The sequence below is a fragment of the Somniosus microcephalus genome, chromosome 17, assembly GCF_052327205.1.
Source record: "Somniosus microcephalus isolate GS21.2 chromosome 17, FLI_Smic_1.0, whole genome shotgun sequence".
Lineage (NCBI taxonomy): Eukaryota > Metazoa > Chordata > Chondrichthyes > Squaliformes > Somniosidae > Somniosus > Somniosus microcephalus.
The window spans coordinates 69,985,712-70,005,929 of NC_141003.1; the positions used below are offsets into that span (position 1 = coordinate 69,985,712).

The following is a 20,218-nucleotide window of genomic DNA, read 5'->3' on the forward strand; positions in this document are numbered from 1 at the left end:
CAGCCCGGTAAATTACATGTACACCAGGCACCTCCTAAGATCCCGCCCGCAACAGCCAGGAGAGTCTGTAGCTGAATTTTTACGGGCGCTAAGAGCACTCGGCAGGAACTGTGACTTTAAAGCGGTGACGGCTGTTGAAAATACGGAAGATAATATCCGCGATGCCTTTGTGAAAGGCCTACGGTCCGACTACTCACGGCAAAGACTGCTTGAAGCTAAAGACCTCGACCTGGACAAAGCTGAAGCCCTCGCTCTCTCCCTGGAGGTGGCCCATCAGGACCAGGAGGCGTTTTCCAGGTACTGCTCGCGACCCTGGGACTCGGGCCCGACCCCTACCGCAATACCCTTCGCAGCGCCGCCCCCGGGACCTACCTCAGTGTCGGCGTCCCGGACCCGACCGGGCCCGCCACCCCCGGTACCGGCTCCGACATCGGGCACCCGCGATCGGGCCGCCGGCTGCTTCTTTTGCGGCCAGGAGAAGCACCCGAGGTCGCGCTGCCCAGCCAGGAACTCTACCTGCGCAACCTGCAGGAAGAAAGGCCACTTCTCTAAGGCCTGCAGGAGCGGATCTTCAGAGGCCAGCAGTGCCTCATGCGAACTGTGGGGGCGGCCATCTTCTTTCACGGCAACTGAGGCCAGTATCCCCACACGTGAGTCATGGGGGCGGCCATCTTTGATCAAGGCAACCGACCCCAATAGTGCCTCATGTGAGTTATGGGGGCAGCCATCTTCTCCGCCATTTTGTCCTACCTCGTGGGAGATGCCATTTTACCCACCACGCCCGACTGCCACCGGGCCCCCGGGCCCCCGGACCCGACGACCGCCTCGCCCGCAGACGACAACGAATCGCTTACCTACACACTAGCCTCCGTCACTCTGGATCAAGCCCGCCCACACCACCTGTCCAAGTCGATGATGGACATCAAAGTAAACGGCCACGCCACGACCTGCCTGTTCGACAGCGGAAGCACGGAGAGCTTCATCCACCCAGACACGGTGAGCCACTACTCCCTCCCTGTCCTGCCAACGCGCAACCGAATCTCGATGGCATCGAGGTCCCACGCCACGGACATTAGCGGCTACTGTGCTGTGACCTTGTCGGTTAAGGGTACAGAGTATAAAAACTTTAAACTCCTCGTCCTCCCCCAGCTCTGCGCTGCCGTCCTACTAGGGCTGGACTTCCAATCCCACCTCCAAAGTGTAACCCTAGCATACGGTGGACCCCTCCCCCCACTCACAGTCGACAACCAGCGAAGGTTAAACCGCCCACCGCGTAACACCTGCAGCCTATCCACCCTCAAGGTGCCGCCACCTTCCCTGTTCGCTAACCTCACCCCCGACTGCAAACCCGTCGCTACCAAGAGCAGGCGGTACAGCGCTGGGGACAGAGCTTTCATTAGCTCTGAGGTGCAGCGTCTCCTGAAGGAGGGCATCATCGAGGGGAGCAACAGCCCCTGGCGTGCCCAGGTCGTGGTCGTTAAGACCGGCGATAAAAATCGCCTGGTCATCGACTACAGCCAGACCATAAACAGATACACCCAGCTGGACGCATACCACCTTCCCCGCATATCTGACATGGTCAATCAGATTGCACAATACCGCGTATTCTCGACCATCGACCTTAAGTCGGCCTACCACCAACTCCCTATCCACCCCGAGGACCGCCAGTACACCGCCTTCGAGGCGAATGGGCGCCTATACCACTTCCTTAGGGTCCCCTTCGGTGTCACCAACGGGGTCTCGGTCTTCCAAAGGGAGATGGACCGGATGGTTGACCAGAACGGACTGCAGGCCACATTCCCCTACCTAGATAACGTCACCATCTGCGGCCGCGACCGGCAGGACCACGACGTGAATCTGGAGAAATTCCTCCGTACAGCCCAACGGCTGAACCTCACCTACAATAAGGAGAAATGTGTGTTTAACACCTCGCGCCTTGCCATCCTTGGCTGTGTAGTAGAGAACGGACTCATCGGCCCCGACCCCGAAAGAATGCGCCCCCTCATGGAGCTACCCCTCCCCCACTGCCCTAAGGCACTTAAGAGAACCCTGGGGCTCTTCGCCTACTATGCCCAATGGGTGCCCAATTATGCGGACAAAGCCAGACCCCTCATGAAGTCCACATCCTTCCCCCTTACGGAGGAAGCGTGCGCAGCCTTCTCCCTCATTAAGGGAGACATTGCCAAGGCCACTATGCACGCAGTGGATGAGTCCATCCCCTTCCAAGTCGAGAGCGATGCATCCGACTTCGCCCTAGCCGCCACCCTTAACCAGGAGGGGAGACCGGTGGCCTTCTTCTCAAGGACCCTACAGGGCCCTGAGATCCGACACTCGTCGGTCGAGAAGGAGGCCCAGGCGCTTGTGGAGGCGGTACGACGCTGGAGGCACTACCTGGCAGGCAAACGATTTACCCTCCTTACCGACCAACGTTCGGTCGCTTTTATGTTTAATAACAAGCTGAGGGGCAAAATCAAGAATGACAAGATCTTGAGGTGGAGAATCGAGCTCTCCACCTACGATTATGATATCTTGTACCGGCCAGGTAAGCTGAACGAACCCCCCGATGCTCTGTCACGAATTACATGCGCCAGCGCGCAAAGTGATAGACTTCAGACCCTCCACAACGACCTCTGCCACCCCGGGGTCACCAGACTTTACCACTTCATTAAGGCCCGCAACCTGCCCTACTCCATCGAGGAGGTCAGGACCATAACCAGGAACTGCCAGACCTGTGCCGAGTGCAAACCGCACTTCTTTAGGCCGGACAGAGCAAGCCTGATCAAGGCCACCCGCCCCTTCGAGCGCCTGAGCATCGACTTTAAGGGGCCCCTCCCGTCCTCTGACCGTAATGTGTACTTCCTCAACATTGTTGATGAGTACTCCCGTTTCCCCTTTGCCTTCCCCTGCCCAGACATGACCAGTACCACGGTCATTAAATGCCTGAACGACCTCTTCGCCTTGTTCGGGTTCCCAAACTATATACATAGTGACCGGGGCTCCTCTTTCATGAGCGAGGAACTCCGTCAGTTCCTACTAGCGAGAGGTATTGCAGCAAGTAGGACCACCAGCTACAACCCCCGAGGGAACGGCCAGGTGGAAAGAGAGAACGCGACGGTATGGAAGGCCGTCCTCTTAGCCTTAAAGTCTAAGGGCCTCCCAACCTCCCGCTGGCAGGAAGTCCTCCCGACAGCGCTGCACTCCATCCGGTCACTACTTTGCACTGCCGTTAACGCCACCCCCCATGAACGAATGTTTGTTTTCCCCAGGAAGTCGACTACGGGAACCACTCTACCAACCTGGCTGACCTCTCCGGGGCCCGTCTTGCTGCGAAAGCACGTGAGGGCCCATAAAACAGACCCCCTGGTCGAGAGGGTGAACCTCCTGCACGCCAACCCCAGTACGCCTACGTGGCTTACCCAGACGGGCGGGAGGACACTGTCTCCTTACGAGACCTCGCACCCTTGGGCACTCCGGAGACACCACCTTTACCCCCCCCCACCACCCCCCCAATCCCAGCCCAGGTAGACGGCATGCCGGAACCCCACGAGCCTTCGCCGACCACGCAGACACCAGCACTAACACCGGATAATGCAGCACCGCCGCTGCGACGATCGGAGAGGCTTACGAGGCCTCCGGACAGACTGACATACCAGAACTGGTAGTACACTTCACCCCGCCGGACTCAAATTTAAACAAGGGGTGAATGTGGTAAACCACTTTTATCGTTACACTATAGTTATCACTGTTGTATTGTTATCACCGTTATCACTGTTGTATCACGATACGAGGTCGCCTCTTGTCGCGCTGTTATACCTGGGCTGACCACCTCCGACTCCGCCCATGGCTCCACCTACCTGCCCAGGTATAAAGGTAGTCGACTGGCTGGTATTCCTCCTTGTTGGACCCGATCACCCACGAGGGTGGGCTCTGTTATTTAGTCAATAAAAACCTTTAGTTACGTTCCTAACTCGTCGCTTTTTATTGGACGAATTGATAGGTATATCACACCCCACACACACACCCCCCACACACACACCCCCCACACACACATAACCCACCGACACATACAAACCCCATACACCCCCACACACCCACCCGCAAACACACACCACACACACCCCTCTATTCACATATATACACCCATGACACATACATGCACATGTGCCCACACACTCCCCCACTTGCATAGCCTAATAGACACCCGCATACAGTTTCACACTCACACCCACCTACACATATTCGCATATGGCTACACACACCCCTACTCACACATACACACAGCTCGTATACACAACTATTTGCACAGACTCCCACCCACCCCGTCATGCGCACCTCCAGCAGGGGCCGCTGGAATAAAATTAAGAGTGGGACACCTGGCTGAATAGCTCCCTCTCTAGCCCAGGACACCGAGTCCGATTGTAGCCCCTCTACCTGGCGTGGTTTGCTTTAGTGACGTACCTGCAGGTCTTCAATCATTACCGAATACTGAATCCCATTGTGCTCCAGAAACACTTTGAAAGACTGAAGACTAGCCTGCGGAACATGGACATCTATAATGAGGTCAGGCTTGACGGGGCTGCGCCAGATATCGAGCTAGAGAGAGGGAGAGGACAAAAATTATTTTTAACATATATATGCAATACATGGTATAATATAGGTTGTGTTTCCTGGTAACTACCTGTCGACTAGTGTACAGCTGTACACGGCATCTGGTGTCATCATCAGAGGGAGGACATCACACAAAAACCAAGGCCTAGAAATTAGGTATAGCCCCGCCAGGTCTTTAGCGCCCGAAATTTAGCGCTCGGCCGGATTCCCGTAGCGCCCGCCTGAAATTCAGTTGCGCCGCCCCAACACGGAGGCGGGCGCTATTGGAGGGTTTGGCCGCCTCGTTTGGGGCGAAGAATGTCAGTTTCAGGCGTCCAGCTGCCGCTGCGGCACCCGATGCAGTGCGGCAGGCTGGGGTACTGCAGGCCTCCTCCTTCTCTTAAGGAGGAGCTGCCTGCAGCCGTGAGATCACCACTGGATTCCCCCGGCAAATGAGCCCGGCACCACGGAGAAGTGCCGGGCTCGCGGGAGTGACACACCAATGCCGCGGGGGGGTGGTGCAGGAGTCCGGGGAGGGAGGTGCCCCTCCACCTTTATGCGCCGGCCTCTCGGAGCTGCAAGGCACCGTTTTGCAAACGCTGTTTGCGGCCGCCACGGGAGAGGCGGCCGCAACTGAATTTGGCGGTCGGACCGGAATTGCATTGGAACCGGGGCGCTGCGCACACCGATGACGTCATCGGTGCCGGCGCAGCGCTACCGGCTAACGTCGATGTTACGGACCAACTGAATTTCGGGCGCGAAAAAACTTCCGGCGCAAACCACTCTATAGCCCATAAGTGGGCGCAAACGCGACTGAATTTCTAGGCCCAAATGTTCCCATCTGGTGTCACTAATCACTGCGTGTAATATATTGGCCAGCTCCCAGTGATCAGCTGCTGAATATTTCCTCGATGAATTTACCATGACAGTTTCACACTGTGAGTCCTGTGGCCTTAGCTATCATCCTACTTCAGTGACAGGAAACATTGGGCGGTGTGTTTTTTTAATTTGCTCACAGCATGTGGGTTTTGCTGGCATTTATTACCCATCCCTAATTGCCCTTGAGAAGGTGGTGGTGAGCCACCCTCGTGACAATGGAGTGGCTTGCTAGGCCATTATCACAGGGCAGTTAAGAGTTAACCACTTTGCTGTAGGTCTGAAGTCACACATAGGCCAGACCAGGTAAGGGCAGTAGATTTCCTTCCCTAAAGAACATTTGTAAATCAGGTGAGTTTTTACAACAATTTGGTAATTTTAGGTGATCACCATTATTGATATTTACTTTTTTTAATTACAGATTTATTTAATTAACTGAATTTAAATTCCCCAACTGCCATGGATGGGATTTGAACCCACGTTTAATGGATCATTAGTTCAGGGCTATTAGTCCAGTAACATAACCACTGTGCTACCAGTCTCAGGTACTCATATTTCTGTGTATAACAGGCAGCCAATCAGTTACTGCCCATATCCGTCACACACCAGAAGTCACACTTTGCTACACAGGTAAAGCAATTTTTTTTTGAATTGCGGCGGGGGGGGGAAATTGACCTGGAGCCTGAAATTTACAAACAGTTAGAACTGCCCTCTGATTGGTCCCAGCAGTTTATAAGTGGCTACAAAAGCTGGATTAGCCCAGTTAGAATGGTGGTTTTAAAGGGACAGCACAGATTAACACCGAAATATCACGACAGTGGGGCAAACTGCAGACTATATTTCAGCAATGCCATTGGGGTCCACTGATGAAGAGTTCCCAGGTATTTGTAGCTCCCTCTGTAGTTTAAGGTAAGAGATGCAGTTTTCTACTCCGACTTACCTGGAGATGTTCCTGGTCCTCCATGGACATCACCAGGCTGACCTGTTCTTCACCCGTGGGTGTAATCCGGAGGACCTGGTCCCTGCAAACAGACCAAGTGTCAGTAACAGAGTTTTGTTGTTGGGCCTTTTATTAATTATTAAGAAAGAAAGAACTTGCATTTCTGTCATGACCTCAGGATGTCCCAAAACAAAGTACTTTAAAATACTGTTGTAAAGTAGGGAAATGTAGCCAGCTTTTACACAGCAAGGTCCCACAAGCAGCAACGAGATAAATGACCAGATAATCTGTTTTAATGATGTTGATTGAAGGATAAAGATTAGCCAGGACTCCGGGGAGAACTCCCCTGTTCTTCTTCCAATAGTGCTATGGGATCTTTTACATCCACCGGAGAGAGCAATTGGGGCCTCTGTTTAACATCTCATCCGAATGACGGCACCTCCGACAGTGCAGCACTCCCTCAGTACTGCACTGGGAGTGTCAGCCTGGATTTTGTGCTCAAGTCTCTGGAGGGAGGCTTGAACCCACAACCTTCAGAGGTGAGCGTTTGGCCCTGAGCTGACACAGTACCGGTACCTCATGAGAGGATGAGATGTTGATAGATACTTTGTGAAGCTATGAGAGAACTTTCTGGACTCATTTGATCTGCAGGATGCATCACAACTTCTGGGAACAATTAAAGTGAACAAACATATTTTAGCAATTATTTATTTCTCCCCTCTCTCCCTCCCGCTTCTTCTGAAAGAGCTGACTCCTTCGGAGTCTGGTTCCATGGCTCCTAGGTCATTCTTCAAGAGAGAGCCTTTACAGTGAGTGTTGGGAGGCCCCTTTAGTGTAAGGTTAATACAAGGGATGGGGTATAAATCCTGGGATCAATCCTTCAGTGTAAAGTTAATACAAGAGATGGGGTGTATATCCCAGGATCAGTCCTTTAGTGTAAGGTTAATAGAAGGGATGGGTGTAAGTCCCAGGATCACACATATTAAAGATGAATTCTGCAGTAGTTGTAAGAAGTGCGAGGTCAGGCACGGAGTTTTACAGACATTACCAGTTTGTGGGAAGAGATTGGGCTAAAAATTCAGTAGCCCCTGAAAACGGGCGCGGGGATCACGATGCTAAGCAGGCAGCACGCAAACTTGGTGCTGCTGAGTGGCTGCACACTCAGCAAAGGGCCCAGGTTCGTGCGAGGCTAGCACCAATTAAAGTTCTAAAAGCCAGCCTGCACCTCTTAAAGGGGAGGTGCGGTTTGACAAGATCAGGTGCTGGAAGTAATTCCAGAAGGCAGTTTCAACTGGGAAACATTCAGCAATGGCACAACAGGCCAGAGAAAGGGCTCCACAGTTCTCAGATGCAGCACTGGAGTTAGCACAGGAGATGGAGAGGAGAAGAAAGGTTCTGTTTCACTAGGGGGCCAGGAAACAGAACAGACTCTACGAAGGCAGTGGGAGCAGATAGCCACAGAGATCAATGCCAACAGTGTTGCCCCGAGGACCTGGATGCAGTGCCGGTAGAATGACCTCTCACGAGTGGCCATGGTCAGTGAATGCATCTTCAAATGCCATATCCTACAAACTGCACCACTAGCCTCACACACTGCTCAATTCACCTCACCCCCATTACATACCTACCAACAATCTCTATCAATCAGTACTCATGCCTCACATTAATATGCTCCATCTCATCCTCACACACTTAGCACTGCTGCAAGCCTCACACGCACATCTCACAGCTTGCACACACTGCCAGCTATTCAACCATGACAGCCACATCAACCAAACACATTGAACCACACTCACTGACACACTTCCCTCTCTCTTGCAGGACAAGGTGGCGTAGAATCGTAGACAGCGACAGGCGCACCTCCATATCCTGACCCCGCTTGAGGAGATGGTGCTCGGCATAATTGGAGTGGCTGCGACTGAGGCCACTGATCCCACAATCTCTTCTGACTTATAAGCTGCAGATAGTGTAAGCATGCACTTCTTGTTCCCGCCCTCCCCCCCCCCAACCCCACCCTGCCCCTCCTTCAGCACAACCCTACCCTTGTGCCTTTCTCATTTCAGGGACCCAAGAAATCCAACCTGGCCAGGCAGTGGTGGAAGAGGAAGAGGAGATTGATGATGAAGAAGAAACACCATCACTCGATCTGACAGTCACAGCCACCAGCTCAGATACCGGCACTGCGCGGACTTTAGAGGGTAGCTTAGAGGCGGGATTTGCACACGGGCATGAGTGGGCTGCAGCCAGGGCAGGGGGAAAGGGTAGCGCAGGTGCCAACTCCCCGGAGGATGAGGTCGCACACAAGTTCTGCTGCACAGGACTCAGATGAAGACTTTGGTGGGGCGACCTACAAAACACAGCTGATGGGTATGCACAACGAAATGTTTGGTGCATTGCAGGCCTGCCTGAAAGCCTGAATGCAATGTCAAGGAGCCTGGAGGAGTCCAGCTCCAACCTTGCACAAGGCTTTGCGCAGAGCTTGGAGCCCATCCATTCCAGTATGGAAGTGATGGGCAGCTCCAGTAGCGCACTTGTGGACCCAACCATGATGCAGCATCTGATGGCCGATGTCTCAGCTTCCATTGCAGCACAAGCAGAAGCCACGCAACGTCTGAGTGCTGCAATGGAAGCTCAGACTGAAGTCATGCGAGCTCAGCTTGCTGCCACGCAAGCAGAGACTGCTGCCATCTGGCTGCTGTTACCAGTGTTGAAAGGGGTTTGCAGGGTGCCACAGCAGTCCAGCAATCTGTCCTCCAGCAGATTACTAGGATTGCTGAGGCGCCGCCCCGGGGGGTGTGGCAGTGGTTCCGTGGAGGCCGACCCTGCTGTCCTCTCTCAGGGTAACAACATTCGTCCTCCCACCACTGCCACTCCGCCAGTGCCCTAGCTTTTGCCTGTCAGTCAGCCAGCCGAGACTGTTGCCGCCCATGCCAACGTGGTGCAGTCTACAGCTGGGCCTTCTCTACAACTACTGTTTGGGGGCCTATAAACAACTCCCACCAATGTTTACTGCCCCTTGCTGTTTCTTAGCTTCACCCAAACTAATTCTACTTCTTGATTTTCAGAGCTAAGATCCTTTCTCTCTGCTGTCTTTATCCCATCCTTTATTATCAGGGCTACCCCTCCTCCTTTTCCATTTTGCCTATCTCTTCTAAAAGTGAAGTAACCTGGAATATTTAGTTCCCAACCTTGGCCACTTTGCAACCACGTCTCCGTTATGGTTATTAGATCAAACCTGTTAATTTTTTAATCTGCACTATTAATTCATCTATTTTGTTGTGAATGCTTTGCGCATTCAGATATAGTGCCTTTAGCTTTGACTTATTTCTATTTTTCCCTGATGTCACCTTAGTCACTGATGCCCTATTACCTTTGTTCCTCTCTCTGTCCCTTCCTGACCCACTCTGCTTATTTTTACCCAAAACTCTACCCTGCTCTAGAGTTACATTTCTCTCGCTGCTTTTAAATTTACTCTTTCCTGAATCCTCTCACCCCGCCCCCCTACATTCGTTTAAAGCCCTATCTACTGCCCTAGCTATTTGGTTTGCTAGGACACTGGTCCCAGCCCAGTTTAAGTGGAGCCTGTCTCAATGGAACAGCTCCCTCTTTCCTCAGTACTGGTGCCAGTGCCCCATGAACTGAAAGCCCTTCCTCCCACACCACTCTTTGAGCCACGCATTTAAACCTCTAATCTGTTTGTCCCTATGCCAATTTGCGCGTGGCTCAGGTAACAATCCAGAGATTATTACCTTTGAGGTTCTGCTTTTTAATTTGGATCCTAGCTCCTCAAACTCCCTCAGCAGAATCTCATTTCTAGTTCTACCTATGTTGTTGGTTCCTACGTGGACCACGACAACTGGATCCTCCCACTCCCACTCCAAGTTCTTCTCCAGGAGATGCCTTTAACCCTAGCACCGGGCAGGCAACACAACCTTCGGAACACTCGGTTGCAGCTGCAGAGAACAGTATCTATCCCTCTGACTATACTGTCCCGTACCACAACTACATTCCCTTTCACTCCCCCCACATGAATGTCCTCCTGCACCATGGTGCCATGGTCAGCTTGCCCATCCATCCTGCAGGCTTTCCCTCATCCACACAGGCAGCAAGAACCTCATACCTGTTGGACAAGGGCAAATGCTGAGGCTCCTCCAGCACTGCACCTGGGGTCCCCTTACCTTCCTGAGTTGCAGTCACACCCTCCTGTCCCTGACCACTAACCAGACCTGTACCACTACCTAACCTAAGGGGTGTGACTGCCTCCTGGATCAAAGTGTCCAGGTAACTCTCCCCATCTCTGATGCCCCACAATGTCTGCACCTCAGACTCCAGCTCAAAAACTCTGAGCTGAAGTTCCTCAAGATGCAGGCACTTACTGCAAACGTGGTTCTCTGGGATCACAATGCTCTCCACAAACTCCCACATGCTGCAGTTGCGGCACACCGCCTGCACTGCCATCCCTATATGACCTTGTTTTATTTAATTAATTTTAATTAAATTTGTAATTAGGTAACTTAGTTTACAGTGTAGTTTCTTGATTACTTACTTGATCTAGATTAAGTTATGGATACTGAAATTAAATATCTATCTATAACACAAAGCACTACAAGCAGTGTAGGCAAAACGCAGCAACTCCTTCCCCCTCTTCTCCGAATTCCCACTCTTTCCAAATTCCCAAATAAAACACTCTGTTCAAGTCCACTCGGTTTTAATCCCGCTCAGCGCCTATATCCACACCTTACACTCTGCAGTTGATCAGAACACTTGATTTCTCTCAGTATGGTTACAGTTGAACCAATGGTGCAACCACTTTGGTTCTAGCCAGGGGTCTGTTAGCCCACCACAGGCTATGATTAGCCATCAAAAGAACAGTTCTTTCCCATTTTCTCGCCGAGGTTCTGAGGCACCAGGATCACTAGAATACCTCATCTAGATGGTCCATTCTTCATGTGTGAATCTCGGCAGTTAGTGTTGGCTGGCTATTTGGGCAAGGGAGACATCACAATTCACAACCAAACCTGATGCTCTCCGCGCACACGCATCTTTTAGAAGGAGGAACCCTGGATGAGTTTCCCCTCCCGAGCCCAGGGCCACAGCGGTCAACTGTTGCGCCCCCTCCACTCTGCACCAGCTGAGGTCAGCTAACTCAACAAAGGGTGAGGACCGGATCTGGGACCTTTCCAGTTCCACACCAAGAGGTCCTCATAAAGACAGACCACCCTTGAGTCTGATCCGACAAACTGAGGTCAAGGAACCTCCCTGAAAAATAATCTGGGCACAAGGCAGCAAACTCACCCCTCGAAACCTCTCTGAGCGCAAACGGCCACCAACAGAGCCGAGAAAACCAAAAGCGTCCTCATGGTGAAGTCTTGTGGAAAGGCACAATGTGCCGAGCCATATTTAAAGGGTGAGAGGTGCTCAGGCAGTCACCTGGATCAAAGGTTAATGACTAGCATTTGTAGAAACGTGGAATAATTCCCACACAAATTGAGGCTGTCGATATCAAAACCTTGTTTGTTTTTCCAGCAAAATCCTGATGATTGTGAATAAAAATGTGTATCAACTTAATAACTCGACGATGTGCAAATAAATTGGAGGATGAAAAAGCTCTGCGTCGGCGACTTCCAGTTCAACCAAATCTGTTTCTCTTTGAGATTATTTATAAAACTTCGTTTTGGGCGGCGGGGGAGGGGGTGGTGGCGGCGAGGGAAGGTGTACAGATAGTTTAGTAAGTTTGTGCGTTATTGACCCCTTCACACCGGGGAGGTCACAGTTTTAGAGCCTGTTCTGTGTTGAGTTACCTGTTCTCAGCTGGGGGCAGTGTTTGGGGGAGCAGAGGAAATCGTTTTTCTGCATCTGCCCCATCGAATCCCTTTATTATTTTAAGCCCCTCCATTAGATAACCCCTCAATCGCTTACACTCAAGGGAATACAAACCAAGTTTATGTAACCTGGCCTCATAATTTAACCCTTTAAGTCCCGGTATTATTCTGGTGAATCTGCGCTGCACCCACTCCAAGGCCAATATATCCTTCCTGAGGTGTGTGCCCAAATTGAATGCAGTGTTCCAGATGGGGTCTGACCAAGGTCTGGACAACTGCTGCATCACTTCCTCACTTTTGTATTCCAGCCAACAGTAAGTGGTGTAGATGGGAGCAGGAAGTTACAACGGGACGTAGACAGACTTGCAGTGGGGAAAGAGTTAAACTGACATCACTGGCAGTTTCACTGAATGGTGTAATAAAGTCCATACTTTGCAGTAGTATGCTTTTTTCTAAGTTGCTGAATTGGCAGTGGAGATAACATAGCCGGACATGGAACCATAAGAGGCCTAAGAGGATGTAAGTTCTGTTCTGGCAGGAAAGTACAGGAAACTCTTTTTTATCCAGCACCGACGGGACCAGCATGGTGCCGGCTTATCAAAAAGTCCAGATCGCAGAGAGGTATTGTAAAAGGTACGAGAGCCCCGTACATGGCCACAGATCCAGGCGTCCCTGGTGCTATGCAACAGGTGCAGGAACCCCGGCCACAAGATCCAGGCGTCCCTGTTGCTATGCAACAGTTGGAGGAACCCCGGCCACAAGATCCAGGCGTCCCTGTTGCTATGCAACAGGTGCAGGAACCCCGGCCACAAGATCCAGGCGTCCCTGTTGCTATGCAACAGGTGCAGGAACCCCGGCCACAAGATCCAGGCGTCCCTGTTGCTATGTAACAGGTACAGGAACCCCGGTTACATGGCCACAGATCCAGGAACGGCCACTAATATGAAGTAAAACTTACCTGAACCTACTCCTGAATTTTGCCGGTTAACAGAGATTTCTGGTTATTTAGGTGCCGGTAAATCGAGATTTTCCTGTAAAACAATGAAAGAGGCCTAGAGAGGCAGGAGAGGAGGACAATGAGTCAGAAGTACAATGTTGATGAGACCCATCTGGCATAAACAAAGGTCATAGGTGCAACAACAGCTTGAGGGATAACGGCCGATAATAAAGGCGGTACTTTAATGTAACGCGGCATAGGAAACCAATCAGTGAAGATGCATGTGGGCCAAGGTCCAATCAGGTGACAGGAATGAATTTTGACATGTGTGTTGTAATGGATAAAATGTAGTGTTTGCTGTACCAATTTGGAAAGGCCTGGCTAAGACAGAGCAGACTGGTTCCCCACCGGGGCAATAAAGACAACTTGACTATTGATCTAAAACCTTGTGTCGAGTGTTGGTTTAAAATACTCCACAACAGACTAAGTGAGTGGACAACACTGTGGCAGATTGGAGTTCAAGGTAAGACAGTGTGAGGTCATCCACTTTGGATCCGAGAAAGACAAATTGGAACATTTTCTTAATGGTGAGAAGACTAGGATCTACGGAGGAGCGAAGGAATTTAGGTATCCACAAATCACTAAAAGCTAGTGCACAGGTGCAAAAAGTAATCAAAAATGCTAATAATCTGGAACTCGCTCCCCTAAAAGGCTGTGTGTTGTAGGCAATTGAAATTTTCAAGACTGAGATCGATAGATTGTTGTTGGGAAAGGGTTTCAAGGGATATAGAGCAAAGGCGGGTAAATGGAATTGAGGTACAGATTAGCCATGACCTAACTGAATGTCAAAATGGGCTCGAGGGACTGAATGGCCTCCTCCTGTTCCTAATGTTCCTATGATTAACCTCCGACAACCATGGCCATCTTCCTGTGTGTCAGGTATGACCCCAGCCACTGGAGGGTTTTTCCCTGGGCCGCCATTGACCTCATTTTTCTGAGGGCTCCTTGGTGCTGTACGTGATCAAATTCTCCCTTGATGTGGAGCGTGGCTACTCTCACATCTCCTCTGGCATTGGGCTCTTGCATCCGTGTCTGGATCAAGGCCATGGTGAGGTCTGAACTGAACGCTGATTAGCAGGTTACTGGTGAGTAGGTGTTGCTTGCTGGCACTGTTGGGATGTCCTGAGGACATGAAAGGTGCTATATAAATGCAAATTCTTTCTATTATTTACCCTTTACATTTTCCTTAAAGGCAAATAAGGGACTAAATACTGTTTTTTTTACTGATTTCCCAATAAGGGATATTTTGTCTATAGCCTTAAGATCAACTGTTTTCCAGTATTTTATTTAATTTGCTATTACTGGGAAAAAATAAAACACACAAAATTGTATTTATTAAAACATTTATCATATGCACTGGGATTAAAAAAATCACCTAATAAATTGGGGGCTTCCAGCCGTGGTCTGCTTATATGTGGTCCAGTCAGTGGGTGGGTTGGGCATAGGACAGCGGGTAGTGTGACCTCAGGTGTGGGGTGCTGGCCCAGGGTCAGTGGGTGGGGTGGCTAGCATCGTAAGGAGAGTGGTGGCTTGGGTGTTCCATGTGTCCTGGTGCTTGGGGTTGTGGCCTGGAGATAGAGAGGGGTAAGTGGCCTGGGGTCAGTGGAGATTGGATGTCCCAGGGTCAGTACAGGGGCCGTGGCCTGGGGAGATGAGTAAACCCGGCGTCAGTGCAAGGGGTCCCTGTTGGGCAGTCCTTGGAGGGGAAAGACGGAGGTCGTGACCCTGCGTCAGTGTGGGGAGGTGTCCCAAATAATGGGGGAGGCTCTGGGGTCAGTGGGTGTGTCCTGGAGCAGTGGGCATGTCCTGTGGGCAGTGGGCGTGTCTTCGGGTCAACGGGCGTATCCTGGAGCAGTGGGCGTGTCCTCTGGTCAATGGGCATGTCCTCTGGTCAATGGGCATGTCCTGGAGCAGTGGGCGTGTCCTCTGGACAATGGGCGTGTCCTTGGGTCAATGAGCATGTCCTCTGGTCAATGGGCGTGTCCTGGAGCAGTGGGTGTGTCCTCGGGTCAACGGGCGTATCCTGGAGCAGTGGGCGTGTCCTCTGGTCAGTGGGCGTGTCCTTTGGACAATGGGCGTGTCCTCTGGGCAATGGGCGTGTCTTGGAGCAGTGGGCGTGTCCTCTAGTCAATGGGCGTGTCCTGGAGCAGTGGGCATGTCCTCTGGTCAATGGGCGTGTCCTCGGGTCAATGGGCGTGTCCTCGGGTCAATGGGCGTGTCCTCTGGACAATGGGCGTGTCCTCTGGTCAGTGGGCGTGTCCATGGTCAATGGGCGTATCCTCTGGTCAATGGGCATGTCCTCTGGTCAATGGGCGTGTCCTGGAGCAGTGGGCGTGTCCTGGAACAGTGGGCGTGTCCTGCGGGCGGTGCCGGGATCACGTGTTAACCGTTTCCCGCGTCTGTTTAAAATCTCTTGCTGACGTCAGGCGCGATGACGTGTGTGAGCGGAAGTATCTGATTCTATTTCCGGTGGCAGGAGAGCGGGTGAGAGTGGAGTGGCGGTGAGTGAAAGGCCGGGGCCCGAACACTTGGCCGTTCCCCCTGGGTATTGAGTGTCCGGGGAGCGAACCCTGCCCCGGGGATTGGGTACCGGGGATTGGGCCCTGCCCCGGGTATTGGGTGCCTGGGGAGTGGGCCCTGCCCCGGGTATTGGGTGCCTAGTGAGTGGGCCCTGCCCCGGGTATTGGGTGCCGGGGAGTGGGCCCTGCCCCGAGTATTGGGTGCCCGGGTATTGGGTGCCCGGAGAGTGGGCCCTGCCCCCGGGTATTGGGTGCCCGGGGAGTGGGCCCTGCCCCCGGGTATTGGGTGCCCGGGGAGTGGGCCCTGCCCCTGGGTATTGGGTGCCCGGGGAGTGGGCCCTGGGTATTGGGTGCCCGGGGAGTGGGCCCTGCCTTGGGTATTGGGTGCCTGGGGAGTGGGCCCTGCCCTGGATATTGGGTGCCTGGGGAGTGGGCCCTGCCCTGGGGTATTGGGTGCCCGGGGAGCGGGCCCTGCCCCCGGGTATTTGGTGCCCGGGGAGCAGGCCCTGCTGCTGGGTATTGGGTGCCCGGGGAGCGGGCCCTGCCCTGGGTATTGGGTGCCCGGGGAGCGGGCCCTGCCCCTGGGTATTGGGTGCCTGGGGAGCGGGCCCTGCCCCCGGGTATCGGGTGCCCGGGGCCCTGCCCCCGGGTATCGGGTGCCCGGGGCCCTGCCCCCGGGTATCGGGTGCCCGGGGCCCTGCCCCCGGGTATCGGGTGCCCGGGGCCCTGCCCCCGGGTATCGGGTGCCCGGGGCCCTGCCCCCGGGTATCGGGTGCCCGGGGCCCTGCCCCCGGGTATCGGGTGCCCGGGGCCCTGCCCCCGGGTATCGGGTGCCCGGGGCCCTGCCCCCGGGTATCGGGTGCCCGGGGCCCTGCCCCCGGGTATCGGGTGCCCGGGGCCCTGCCCCCGGGTATCGGGTGCCCGGGGCCCTGCCCCCGGGTATCGGGTGCCCGGGGCCCTGCCCCCGGGTATCGGGTGCCCGGGGCCCTGCCCCCGGGTATCGGGTGCCCGGGGCCCTGCCCCCCGGGTATCGGGTGCCCGGGGCCCTGCCCCCGGGTATCGGGTGCCCGGGGCCCTGCCCCCCGGGTATCGGGTGCCCGGGGCCCTGCCCCCCGGGTATCGGGTGCCCGGGGCCCTGCCCCCCGGGTATCGGGTGCCCGGGGCCCTGCCCCCGGGTATCGGGTGCCCGGGGCCCTGCCCCCGGGTATCGGGTGCCCGGGGCGCGGGCCCTGCCCCCGGGTGCCCGGGGAGCGGGCCCGGGTATCGGGTGCCCGGGGAGCGGGCCCTGCCCCGGGTATCGGGTGCCCGGGGAGCGGGCCCGGGTATCGGGTGCCCGGGGAGCGGGCCCGGGTATCGGGTGAGCGGGCCCGGGTATCGGGTGCCCGGGGAGCGGGCCCGGGTATCGGGTGCCCGGGGAGCGGGCCCGGGTATCGGGTGCCCGGGGAGCGGGCCCGGGTATCGGGTGCCCGGGGAGCGGGCCCGGGTATCGGGTGCCCGGGGAGCGGGCCCGGGTATCGGGTGCCCGGGGAGCGGGCCCGGGTATCGGGGGAGCGGGCCCGGGGAGCGGGTGCCCGGGGAGCGGGCCCGGGGAGCGGGCCCTGCCCCGGGGAGCGGGTGCCCGGGGAGCGGGCCCTGCCCCGGGGAGCGGGTGCCCGGGGAGCGGGCCCTGCCCCGGGGAGCGGGTGCCCGGGGAGCGGGCCCTGCCCCGGGGAGCGGGTGCCCGGGGAGCGGGCCCTGCCCCGGGGAGCGGGTGCCCGGGGAGCGGGCCCTGCCCCGGGGAGCGGGTGCCCGGGGAGCGGGCCCTGCCCCGGGGAGCGGGTGCCCGGGGAGCGGGCCCGGGGAGCGGGTGCCCGGGGAGCGGGCCCGGGGAGCGGGTGCCCGGGGAGCGGGCCCGGGGAGCGGGTGCCCGGGGAGCGGGCCCGGGGAGCGGGTGCCCGGGGAGCGGGCCCTGCCCCCGGGTATCGGGTGCCCGCCGAGCGGACCCTGCCCCGGGTATCGGGTTCCCGCCGAGCGGACCCTGACCCGGGTATCGGGTTCCCGCCGAGCGGACCCTGACCCGGGTATCGGGTGCCCGCGGAGCGGGCCCTGCCCTGGGTATCGGGTGCCCGGGGAGCGGGCCCTGCCCTGGGTATCGGGTGCCTGGGGAGTGGGCCCTGCCCTGTGGTTTTGGGTGCCCTGGGTTTTGGGTGCCCAGGGAGTGGGGCCTGCCCTGTGGTATTGGGTGCCCTGGGTATTGGGTGCCCAGAGAGTGGGGCCTGCCCTGTGGTATTGGGTGCCCGGGGAGTGGGCGCCCGGGGAGTGGGCTCTGCCCTGGGTATTGGGTGCCCGGGGAGTGGGGCCTCTGTTCTAGGTGCACTTTTCCAACTCTGGGTCTAATGGGTTATAATGGTGAGCCACTCCCTGTGTAATGAGGTTGGGAGTGATGCTGGGCCCATGTAGGGTGGGATTTGGCTGCGACCTGTTCTAACAGGAGCCCATGATGTGGGCTGGGTTTCTGAACAATATCATCACGGGGCCTGTTCTGGGTGTCGGTACCTTCAATCTCCATACACTCCTGCGTGCCTTCCGGCTGCTTGTCGGAGTATGGAAAATATCACGCGTCCAGTTTATCCTTTACTGAAAACCTGAAAGTAACTGTTAAACTATGAATTTGTGTCCACAGAAATGAACCCAGTGGGAAATGGGGTACCCAGCACCATCCTCATCGACCGCACCATACAGATGAGGAAGGAGGCACAAGCCAGGAAGGTGATGTTGGTCTGGGGCTTGCTCAATGTGGGGCTTGCTGGGATGGTCTATATGGAAATGTGAGTAGTTGTTACTCTTTCTATTTTGTTTCAGTTGTAGGGTAAAATTTTACACCTTGTGTTCGAAAGAAAGAACTTGCATTTCTATGGTGCCTGTCATGACCTTGGGGCAGCTCAAAGTGCTTTACAGCCAGTGAAGTATTTTTGAAGTGTTGTCACTGTTGTAATGTGGGAGGCACAGCAAGCGCCCACAAACAGCACTGACCAGGTCTGTTTTAGTGATGTATCTGCGCTCCTCCAATTCTAGGCTCATTCGTGTCCCCAATTTTAATCACATTGGTGGCCGTGCCTTCAGCTGCTGGCGCCCTAAGCTCTGGAATTCCCTCCTTAAACCTTTCTGCCTCTCTCCTCCTTTAAGATGTTCCTTAAAACCTACGTCTTTGGTCATCTAACCTAATATCCCCTTATGTGGTTTGATGTCGCATTTTGTTTGATAAAGCTCCTGTGAAGTGCCTTGGGATGTTTTACTGGGTTAAAGGCGCTATATAAATGAAAGGTTGTTAAAGGATAAATACTGGCCCAGGACACCGGGGAGAACTCTGCTGCTCTTTTTGTGTTGGCAGAAAGCAGGGGCTGTTTTGTGGTGGAAACATTGGCCGGGTCTGCCCCCACCTGATGGCCCAGTGAGTAGCTGAGCCATGCAGTCCAGATAGATCCCAGGTTCGATCCCCATTTGAGCTGAGTTAGCCCAACTTGGCCGATGCAGTATCGCGGAGTTAAAATTGGCCTTGGCTCGCCTGAGTGAAGGCGGGGAAAATCGGCCAGACTTCCTGCTCCATCGGTATTTAGTGTCATTGAGGGCGTGACCCTATCCTGCCTGAGCAGCCCGCTGACAGCCATTGCGTGGGCTAACGCATGAAGGATGGCCTCAGTGAGGTATTGGGAAGGAGACCAGTGACTGTGGAGCCACAGGCTACGTCGGGGAAGAGAACATTGGCAGAATAAGGAGGAGGAATAAGGAATGTTGTGAATCTGGTTCAGTGTCAGTAACTGAGAGCTGGCGAAGAGGCCCATCAGTCTCACTCGGGATCTGATATTTTACTGGGTTACTGATCCAAAATAGTGGGCCAGAAAGGCACTTACTGATGGGGTGGGTGAAGGACCTCAATAATTTGATTTTAAATCCGAGTTCAAACGCAAGGTGTTTGATTTCCAGCTAATCATATAAATTTTCTATTTTCAAGTGATGATGCGCACGTTTTATCATTTAAAAAATCTCATTCTGCAGGACAGGCAAATTGCTGAACAAATTCTACAACATCAGCTACTGGCCCCTGTGGTATATCGGTGAGTAACTGGACCCTACCTGGTTGTGCTGTCTCCCACAGATTAAATGTGAGAGGGCTGTTCCTCTGAGATGACACTGTTGGGGGGGGGGGGTCACAGCAGGTTATTGGGACCGAGGTATCCCAGGCTGGTATTACTACCACCCCTCTGGGACGCCCCACAAAACCTTCCGCTGCCCCAGGTGGTTGCTGGTCCACCTTCGTTCCTTCCCTTCAGCCTCATCTTCGTGCTGAGGCTAATTGAGTCTCTTTCTCATATTGTAGAATTTAGGAGTACAGCAGGAGGCCATTCGGCCTGTCATGCCTGTGCCGGCTCTCTGAAAGAGCTATCCACACTGTCCCATACCCTTTTAAAAATATTTATTTTTCACATATTTGTTTACT

The 20,218-nt window shown here is 54.6% G+C and overlaps 2 protein-coding genes across 4 annotated transcripts in view; one reads left to right on the forward strand and one right to left on the reverse strand.

The window, feature by feature from the left end:
• LOC147105839 (carboxypeptidase A1-like) overlaps positions 1-20,218 on the reverse strand; it is a 72,719-nt gene that overhangs the window by 20,172 nt on the left and 32,329 nt on the right. The window contains exons 1-3 of one of the 2 annotated variants that reach the window (XM_086010636.1): positions 11,699-11,763; positions 6,404-6,485; positions 4,459-4,593 (exon numbers count right to left, since the gene is read on the reverse strand). In XM_086010636.1, the coding sequence (XP_085866762.1) occupies positions 4,459-4,593; positions 6,404-6,485; positions 11,699-11,763 (282 nt within the window). Of the gene's footprint in view, positions 1-4,458; positions 4,594-6,403; positions 6,486-11,698; positions 11,764-20,218 lie in introns of those variants that run through there. The other variant, XM_086010638.1, reaches the window with a different exon arrangement.
• The window catches only part of tmem209 (transmembrane protein 209), a 28,300-nt gene continuing 23,710 nt past the window's right edge, over positions 15,629-20,218 (forward strand). The window contains exons 1-3 of one of the 2 annotated variants that reach the window (XM_086010632.1): positions 15,629-15,723; positions 18,404-18,548; positions 19,777-19,835. In XM_086010632.1, the coding sequence (XP_085866758.1) occupies positions 18,406-18,548; positions 19,777-19,835 (202 nt within the window). In that variant the 5' untranslated portion in view covers positions 15,629-15,723; positions 18,404-18,405. The remainder of the gene's footprint in view (positions 15,724-18,403; positions 18,549-19,776; positions 19,836-20,218) is intronic. The other variant, XM_086010633.1, reaches the window with a different exon arrangement.